Below are 10,073 nucleotides of genomic sequence, written 5' to 3' on the forward strand. Positions count from 1 at the left end.
TAGTTAATATTGTATACCTAATTGTTTTGTATTAAACAGTCCTGCATTAATTGTTAAATTTCTACTGTAATATGAATAACCATTTGTGCTCTCTTCTCCCTTGCAGTGCTGTCAGTCGCCAAGGAGATACAGCACCAAGGACAGGATTTTTCCATGTTTTCCAACACAGGGAGGTACTAGTGCGTCATTATGATCCAAAAGATGAGGACTTAAAAATGGAAGGTAAGCTAACATATTTTGTGTTTATAAACTTTCATCTGGATCATGCAACTGTTTAATCATGAAGTCTGTGGTACGAAAACCAGGACCTAAGGGTTTCAATTTGTGATTTGAATACTATACTTGCATATTTTATTACAATCTCCTTTTCTTAAGATTCATATTTGATCAGAAGTCAAGACACCTTCATAAAGTTCAACTTTCTAAAACACATACAGTGGGGTATGCTATAACGAACGGATCCTGCTACGAATATTCCTATAACGAACGGTTTTACCTATAAAATTGAGAATGCTATAACGAACGGTTTTACCTATAAAATTGAGAATGCTATAACGAACGCAACTCCTACAACGAACGCGGATGAATACGGGACTATTTCGCCTGGCGCATGAATATTGTTGTACCGTGACCCACAACAAGAGCGTCAGGCGCCATCTTTGTCTCATTGTGTAGCCAGTGCACCACTGTTATTGTTGAAATTTCGTCTTTTGATGTGGAAATTCGCGTTATTTGTATAACTATTTTGTTATACAAGTATACAATTGTAACAATGAGTCGTCCAAAGCGAGTGAGAAAGCTAATAACCCTTGAAACTAAGAAAGAAATTATAAAGAAACGTGAGAATGGAAGAAGCATTGCGAAACTTAGTGATGAATATGGGATGGCTAAATCGACTATATGTACGATTTTGAAGAATAAAGAGGAGTTAAAAACTGTGCAAGTGGCTAAGGGAATCTTTAGACTTAGCAAAGCAAAGTGTAATGTGATTGAAGAGATGGAAAATTTACTCTTAGTGTGGATAAAGGAGAAAGAAATGGCAGGTGGTAACATTAGTGAAGCTATAATTTGTGAGAAGGCCAGACAATTGTTTGAGGACCTTAAAGCCAAGACTCCCAGTGGAAGTGATAGTGATGTGCCAGTGTTTAGGGGTACCTGCATGCTGAATAACACTAAGGTAAGATAAAGTACCATATTTTTTACATTTTCCACAGAATTTTTTCAGTGTTAAGTGGTTGTATTTGGGGGCCTGGAACGGATTAATCCTATAACGAACGAATGCTATAACGAACGAGGTTCTGGAACCAATTACATTCGTTATAGCATACCCCACTGTACAGTCTTATTCCTTTTACTATTCCAGACTAAATTTTCATTACCAGATGATGTGATTTTTCATCTAAAAAATATATTGCCACATACTTGTACATCACTCAGATACATTCTAAGTTATTCTTCCCCCAGATGTAGATCCAGAAGAAGTGGAAAGGATCCGTGCTGGACTGCGTGATTTGGACCGACATCTTGGTGCATATCCCCTAGAATCATGGGAGAAATGGATATCTTTGACACAGTATATTGACTCGGGGGAATTACAAAGAATGTTACCAGAATCAGGTGAGTAAGTCAGGCAAAGGAGTGAAATATTCAAGACCCATACATATAAGTAACTCTTGGGATTTATTAATGGAGGATTGACTCATGAAATCCCATTTAATAACCTGACACAATCTTAAAATAACTCATGCATGCTGTGCTGCAAAGGCATCCAGGTTTGGCTCGGGGAATTTCCAAACTAAGGTAGCTCGGGTCTAATCCAGAGGTTAGCCTACTTCCCCTCAACAGTTATCACCATTAAGAAAGGGGAATTATAAGGTACATCTGCCATGGATGGATGGAAACTTGACAAATCCTGGGCCATTCAGTCACTGCACATCCTGCGTCATAAAGAGAGTATGGGCATTAGATTTTTTCCAGGGTGTGTGGATGATGCCCTTACATAGTTGTTCTGTGAGATACCTTGGAGCTTGTGTTGTTCTTTACCCTGGATCTTGGGTTAAAAGGTGCAAGTGAAGCTGATGCTTAGAAGTCATGACTGGCAAATTTAAATGTACATGAGTTACATGATCAATTGTCAGTTATAAATGAGGGATTGATTCTGGAATCCCATTTCATAACAAGCATGGATTTGACAACTCAGATCCTCCCCTCCTATCCACCTAGGGATACTATTGAGTTGGGGATGGAGATGCTTAGCCTGGGGTTCCTCTCAGTGCTTCCTTAGGTCATGGGGCACATGCTTAAAAGAGTAACAGCTTAAACACTTGTCTCTTGGCCTTCAGTCAGCTAGTTTATCAGAATCACCATCTGTGGTTGAACCAGGAGAGATTTTGTCTTTGGTTGTACAGTATCTAATTATGTTTATTATCCATATAATTGTGTTTAGCATGTTCAGAAGAAAAATTGGGGGTTGAACTGTGTATGTATCATTTGTTTGAAAAACTTTCATGATAAAATTGGATAACAATTTGTTTTTGATATCAAGGAATACAACTCCTTTTTCTTTTATGAGAACTTAATATAATTTTGCACAAATTCAGCTTATCTCTGCATAAATTGAGGTCATACTATAGTATCTTCAAAAGTTGATACATAATTTGTCCAGGAAACTTTATGTGTAGGTGACCTGAAGATGCTTTATGACCTTTTTATATATTAGTGACTAAATATCTGAGGTCATAAGATTACCTACAGACATTGTGAACCAGCTGAGACTGAGCTTTACTAACAATAGTTTTTCATTCACATTTTACCCATTTTTTTTTATTCTCGTTTATGTAACCTTGAAAAGGAAAGGAAATCACACCACATTGATTCCTAAATAGTAAATAATATAGATATTTCCTTCAAATACTGAATAAAAAAAATATGAGATTTCACTTCTTATAGTTACCTGGTATTTGATGTTTGTAATAAGCTGGAAAAGGTATGTGTTAATGAAGGGGGAAAGAGAAGCATTTGTTGTTGCTATATCAGGAAAAAGATAATGTGGAACTGGGATAAATTGTTTAAGCCTTATTAGGCAATACTTGAAAAGACTAAAATAATTTCATGAGATGTGCTCAGTAAGTAGTGTTAATGTGCCCCACACTTTTCAATTTGCAGGCAGAATATGTTCTGTAATTGAGCTGGCATCAGGAAATTCATGGCAAAGGACTGGAAAACAATCTAAAAGTGATGGCACAGTTGCAGCTGAAACCATGTCATCAGCAAGCTCTAGTGATCAATCAGCTGCTAGTGGAGAATTAAGTAACCTGGCCCTGCAGTCAAGCACATCAACTAGCAACAAACATAATACTGATTCAAGTTCAGAAATAATAATATTGTGTTCAGATATACCCAAGGAAGAAGAACCAATTCCAGTTCTACCAGAGATGATTCCAAAAGCAGGCACACAGTTTCGTTTTAGTAAATTCCCAGATCGGCCTTACCATGATGGTGCAACACCAAGTGAAGTGACACAATATAGCTTAGATTCCTCCTACAGTGTCAGACAAATGATAGCCAAAGCTAATCGGTAAGTTATTTATTGATATCCAATGTGCTGATAGACTAACAATTTGTGTTGTAGGCTTGTACCACTGCTTTTTGTCAGTTGCAAAATTACAAACTTAGTTGAGCTTATTATTTACAACAGGAACTCACAACCTCGGGGTTGATTTTAATGGTCTTGCTTTGAGGAGATTGATGACTCCAGTGGTGCTGCATAGAGGGTCAAAGTTGTCATCTGAGGTTCCCATGAAATGCCTCTTTACCTTTTAGATTTTACAATAGGTTACATGGCAATGGGAAATCTTTTAAAGTTAATCGTTTCTCTTATAGATACTGCTACAGTTATTAGATAATTTTTCATATTAGATTACAAATAAGCATAATGCTTGGGGCTCTCTTTTCCATCTCTTCCCATTATCTAGTTGACTTTATATAATGGGGATCAGGGCCATAAAAGGAGGAATCATCATCATCACTGCCATTTTTCTGGCTTGCATGAGTTAGCCATGATTACCTTTTGACATGGTGTCCTAGTCGCCATCAGACAAATTTGAGGCAAGTTTTACAGCTGAATGCCCTTCTTATTGCCAGGATTGATCCTGAAATCCCCTTTTTTATAGTTAAGACTATCTAAGAGTTCTCCCTCCTCTAGAATTGTAAAGGGTCAGTTCATGGTCACATGCTATTGTCTGAGACAAGCGAGCAGTGTGATGTGCACCTGCTTCTTGATTTAATATCCCATTTGTTTTGAGTGAAAGCAGCTATTTCTTGAGGAACCCTTTGGAAAGACCTGAATTATAGGTGGCTGTTTATAGCACATGGCTGCCCATTGAAGGTGAAATATGGGTTCTACTGAAGTAGGTTGAGGTTTACTGTCAACATGAGTCACCCACTCTGGTCTTGGCTATAAAATTAGACTTCAGGATCAGTTTCTTCATTCTTAAATTTGGTACATTTGTTCTACCTCATTTAAATAGTTGGATATTGTGTTTGGTTGCTTGTTAAGTTCTAATATTTAAACATTTACAAAGTATTTATTAAAAAACACTTTGCATACTTCAATGGTAGATACCATAGAGCTCAAACTATCCTTTTTTTCTACAACCAGAAGAGAGGACCTTTTCTGTTACATTATACACTTGGATGTTCATGCTAAGTACTCTAATACATAATGTTCTTCTGACTTAACCCACTAAGAATTTAGTAAAAGTTCCCAACAGTATGAATGAAATTCCTCTTTGCTTATTCACAAAAACACTTACTGGTAACACTGATATATGATTTAATTCCTACTTTGTGTTCCTAACATCCTTTTGGATGTTTAGAGTGAAAATGATGCAGCCCAGTTAAATGCACATGGGTTAATTACTTATTTATCTTTCTTTTCAGACCTGAGAGTATGTTATCAGAATTGCAGTTGGCTTTCATAAGTTTTTTAGTGGGTCAAGTTTGGGATGGATGGGAGCAGTGGCAGCGCCTTTTGTCAGCACTATGTCGTGCAGAAGAACTTTTGATGCAGTATCCAGAACTGTACACCAAGTTTCTTTCTATATTACATTTTCAGATTCATGAGGTAAGCCACCAGTTCCAATAAATATACTGTACTCAAAAACCTAAAATACATTAATCTATAACTCCTTTGATTTGTCTGAATTTTCCTTGTAACTTAATCAGTTTAAGGATATTACATCATGCACTAAGTTCTTTTATCAAATGCAACCTTCCCACTCCATGGGATTGTACTCCTGTCTCCAGGGTAGGGAGTTACATTTTATCAACTGAGTGATGATGTCCCCTTTTAATATGATGTAAATTTTTTCTTGTTTTAGGGTTTTATATAAAGTAATTTATATTGTTTGATTGACAGGTCCCAGAAGATCTTTTTGTTGACATTGTAGAGAGCAACAACTTCCTGGCAGCAGCTCTGACAGCTCTATTTGCCAATATGAGTGACAATTCTAACTCTCTTCCACCAGCATTAGTGAAGAAAGCTCAGCGTTTTAAAACTCATGTGACTCGTAAGTTTAAGTGGGATCTTAATTTAGAGGATGAAGGGGAAGATGCTCCAGTCATTGTGGAAACCTAAGATTTATCCTAGCAGCAACTTAATTGAAATGTAATGACCAGCATCATTTAGTTTATGATGACATGCCTTTCAGCCAAGCAGCTCATGTAATGTACAGTTTGCTAAATTCACTGATTCAGACCCCAGGTAGTCCTGGGATTCATGGCTGAGTAATAAACCTTATTATTAGTCACCAACTAATTAAGTATAATATAATTCCTGGATTTTAATAATTTGACTGGTCTGTGACCAATTGTAAGGTTAGTTACCGAATCATTAATCCCAGGAATACCTGGGTCCAAAACCTATGGGTTTGGTGAACTGTATATTACCTGGGCTGCCTGGCTTTAGGCTTTATCATAAAATGTGATTTCTGGGTCAATCCATCATTTATGCTAATAAACCTCTACCAAATATTGGGTTTTCTTGACCAAACCATATCCCCACATTTAAAGAGGGTTGTTAAGGTAAAGTCCTCTTTCTCTGTACAGATATCAGAAATCAAGATACTGTACTAATGTAAGTATACAGTACATAAGTTTGTATGGTTTGTCACTTGTCTTTTGGAAGCAACCCTTGGGAAGAATAATTAACAACTTATGAGATTTTGACAACAATGACAGGGTCTACACACAGACTGGCTCTTCCTGGGTAGCATTATTTCTGTAAAAGTTAGTTTTGTGCCTTTTTAAGAAACTTTGAGCATGATTGGCAAGAATTACAGCAGTTTTAGCTATTACGCAAGTAATACTGATTTTATGTCTTATATTGTACTCATAAAGTTTGTTTATATTTGTTACCAACTTTCTCAAGTCTGAATTAGCATTTAACTTTAAGTGGCTAGTTTTGGCACTAGACCTGAGAGTCTTATGAACATTCGTCACAAATTATTATCATGAATTGTGCAATGATTTTTTTATTTTTTTTTTTTTAATAAATACACCATATTTTGACCTGAATGTATGTAGGAGACATATACTTTAAGTTGGAGGATTCACTGTGTTGAGTGTCAAAGTGACTGCTCGAACTCAAAGTATGTGTCTCCTATGTTATTTGTTGTTATATTTGTTAGTTCATGTTTTACAACAGTCAATTCAAATTGCAAAATGCCATTTATTGACTTTCATACGTCACCAGCCTCACCACCAAGTGAAAAACTGTCCATACAGACCAAAAAATGCTGTATGAAGTTTTAATTATTTCATTCTATGAATGGCATACACAATATGAATTTTTGGGATGTTTTTAACAAAAGTCAAAATTGACAATAATTTTATTTTAAAACATTGGTAAAAAAGGAAACAAAGCAATCTGGTTTGTCTACTGTACTGTACCTGTACATGAAACATCGTGGAAGAGTTGAAACATAAAACAAAGTACAACAGCCTTAGCTAACAAATAAGTACAGTACTGTATAGTCCATATAAGAAACTGATTTTCAAGTTTTGGATACAAACTGAGCTACTATAAAAACTATACCTCAACCTTGTACAGTATACTAATTCAATCAATGGGAAAAAATTCCCCTCACTCCAATATTGCATGGTTTTCTTTCACTGCATCTACATTTCTCCTCCCTGTTCTTTCACACAGGCCTTATGAATATGAAAAAAGATTCCTGGCCAACATAAGGCACAACACTTAACCTAAAAACTAAGTTAGAAGTGATCAAGTGTCATGAAGACAGTGAAGGGCCAACAGTAATTGATAAAGTTTGTCCTTAGTAATAATGGTAAAAGAAAAACACAAATTTTTAATATTTTTCTCTATCATTATTTTTAGAGGACATAGAGTGGTGAACGCTTTGTTAGGAATTCCTCCAGTTGACCAACATTTTCCAAAGTAATCCATAAGAATATACAGGCTCTACCATTCATACACTTAACTTGTGGCTTTCCAGGAATGCAAACCCTTTGTATATCAAGGGATATACAGTACTGTATACATATACTGTATACAGTACAGTTGCCCCTCATGTTCGAAGATGTCCAGGCTAAAGCCACCTAGGTGTGAATTTGTTTAAGGTGTAGAAGCTGTCGCCAACACAACGACCACACCCTAGGTTAAAGAGTTGATGACCGAGTGTCAAGGAATAGTACACGAAAGAAAGACGTAAAGAAACTTGCCCATAGTTTCACTTTGTCCAGGAATTAAACCCAGGACTCTCTGACTTACGAAGAACTTGTTTATGAAAATCCAGTTATAAAAAAAAAGTATTTTTGTCCCATGTATTTGTAAAGATTTTTCTCAGAGCTACCTGTACCAGACCTGGTCAGTTTATAAAGACAATTAAACTTAATGCAACATACAGTATTATGTTGTTTATTAAGAAATGTTAACTAAGCTAAAAATAATTACATGTGGTGTTTTAGTTATCATGGCTCACAGGATCAACAAATAAATCCGTGGCAAGATTCTGACTTGAAATATTTTGACTGGAAACAGTGATGTGCACAGTATCTGATGTCAACAGAAACAATACAATGTTAAATGGATAAGTTTAGCATTTCTTCAGACAAAATCTCATCAAAAATTACATCTAGTGAAAGCAAAACATCTCAAAATGTATACAAGTGCAGAGGATTTGACTAACTGATGATGTGCCACTAAGAAATTAAAACCACATGTCTAGGCTGGGCCTCACAATGCATCATAACCAGTGGTGCAGTTTCTCAGTGTGCTCCCCTGAAGGTACTGTATTTCAAAACCTTTGATCCACACCTGTTCCTTACAATATACTGATTGCTGGGTACAAAAGGTTGAAGTATAATTTTATTTAAATAGGGCAGTTTGTGACTTTGTATCATTAATTATACAGTAATAATAATAATGTAATACAGTACCATAATTAATAATTGTGCATGTGCATTGCAAATTACGTGAGAAAAAATGTGCAATAATAAATAATCTAATGCAGTCCATTCAAAAGGGAATTCCTAAGGTACAGTTTCTCATTTTATTAATGGTGCTGTAAGATATCCACCTATTTATGATGGGGTTACGTTCCTGAAAAACTCATCGCAGGTGAAAATATTGTAAATCGAAATCATTATTAACTTGGAATTCAATGGGATACGTTCCCAGCCAGTCCGACACCCACTTGTCACTGAAAATAAAATTTCTACACCAATAATATACCTACAACACAATTAAACAACACTCACCACATCATTAAGTGAAAGCCTGGTCATCATTACATGTCCCAATCGAAGCTATGGGGATTCTTGAAGGTAGAGTGGCAATGTCACTCTGACTTCCACACAGCCTCTGGGGGAGTCTCATGCAGCTTCATAATGTCAAGTTTCACCTCCAGAGACACACCATGCTCTCAACAAAGTAAAAGCACTTTAGTCACAAAACACAGCAAAATTTACTTCACATTCACCAAAACAGTACAATATGAACATCAGTGAAGTTCTCTCACTGTAAAGTTAAAAAAAAAAAAGAAAAAAAAGATAAGTAACAGATACCAATCGATATTTGTTGAGCTACATGATTACAGCCATGTGCGATCATCATGGAACAAATCTTGGGACTGTACTGCACTGCGTGGCGGCGCTCAGGTAGACCACAGTTGACAAGTGCACTAACAGATGTGTTCCATATTTCACAATGGCCAGACGATGGCCATCGTTTATGCAAATTTGTTTATTTTAAATAAGGGGTGATTCTGAATACATTATCATCGTTAAAGCGAAATATCGTTGATAGGGAGATTGTAAATCTGGGATAACTATGCAGTATATAATTACTGTAATATGGAAAAAAATTATTAATTGCAAAATTCACAAAACTTAAATTCAGTATGTAAAATAAAAAAATAAAAAAATTCTGGTGCCATTTCTGACAAATGCTTTACACTGACAGAACATTTATTAAGCATATGAAATCAATATACACATAATACAGGCAATACTCGATTGACGAAGCTTAGCTTTATAAAAATCCAAAGTGACGAAAAAATCAATATCATCCCAAGATTCGATCTACGAAGAAATTCCTCAGGTAAAACTTTTTTTTGCCAATTTTCATAATTTTTCTAAAGAACATTGAAAATACTAAGTTTTTTTTTTCAATACAGTACTGTAAGTTTACTTATTTCACTAACTTCAATATTCTCTAACACTTGCAATGTTATTACTGGTAAGTACTGAAAATTATTGAGGGGGGGGGGGAACCCAATTATTTGCGAATTCGCACTTATGCAAGGATCCCTGGAACGTAACCCTTACATAAGGTGTTAAATATCAAAATGTCCAGTTTACTACTATTGTGCTGGAACTTGTATGAGCCATGAGACTTTCATTAGTTTTTAAAATTTGACTCCATTAATTCCTATCAACAAGACAGTAGTCTGTTGTTCTTCAATCAAGACTAAATCTCTAACTAATATGGATATGGTCCCTATAATGAGATGTAAAAAAACACAAGAATATGGCCCCATTACTGGAATGTA

At 35.7% G+C, this 10,073-nt stretch overlaps 2 protein-coding genes across 5 annotated transcripts in view; one reads left to right on the forward strand and one right to left on the reverse strand.

The window, feature by feature from the left end:
- Positions 1-1,536, reverse strand: part of LOC121857245 (GDP-fucose transporter 1-like) — a 25,526-nt gene extending 23,990 nt beyond the window's left edge. The window contains exon 1 of the mRNA XM_042353226.1: positions 1,423-1,536. Within this exon, the coding sequence (XP_042209160.1) occupies positions 1,423-1,443 (21 nt within the window). The 5' untranslated portion in view covers positions 1,444-1,536. The remainder of the gene's footprint in view (positions 1-1,422) is intronic.
- LOC121857244 (protein AAR2 homolog) overlaps positions 1-6,031 on the forward strand; it is an 8,212-nt gene extending 2,181 nt beyond the window's left edge. For all 4 annotated transcript variants that reach the window (XM_042353225.1, XM_042353223.1, XM_042353224.1 and 1 more), the window contains exons 3-7: positions 107-222; positions 1,465-1,617; positions 3,166-3,577; positions 4,942-5,125; positions 5,420-6,031. In XM_042353225.1, coding sequence (XP_042209159.1) covers positions 107-222; positions 1,465-1,617; positions 3,166-3,577; positions 4,942-5,125; positions 5,420-5,638 — 1,084 coding nt within the window. In that variant the 3' untranslated portion in view covers positions 5,639-6,031. The remainder of the gene's footprint in view (positions 1-106; positions 223-1,464; positions 1,618-3,165; positions 3,578-4,941; positions 5,126-5,419) is intronic.
- Positions 6,032-10,073: the final 4,042 nt, after the last annotated feature.

Source organism: Homarus americanus, unplaced genomic scaffold, assembly GCF_018991925.1.
Source record: "Homarus americanus isolate GMGI-L3 unplaced genomic scaffold, GMGI_Hamer_2.0 scaffold20465, whole genome shotgun sequence".
Lineage (NCBI taxonomy): Eukaryota > Metazoa > Arthropoda > Malacostraca > Decapoda > Nephropidae > Homarus > Homarus americanus.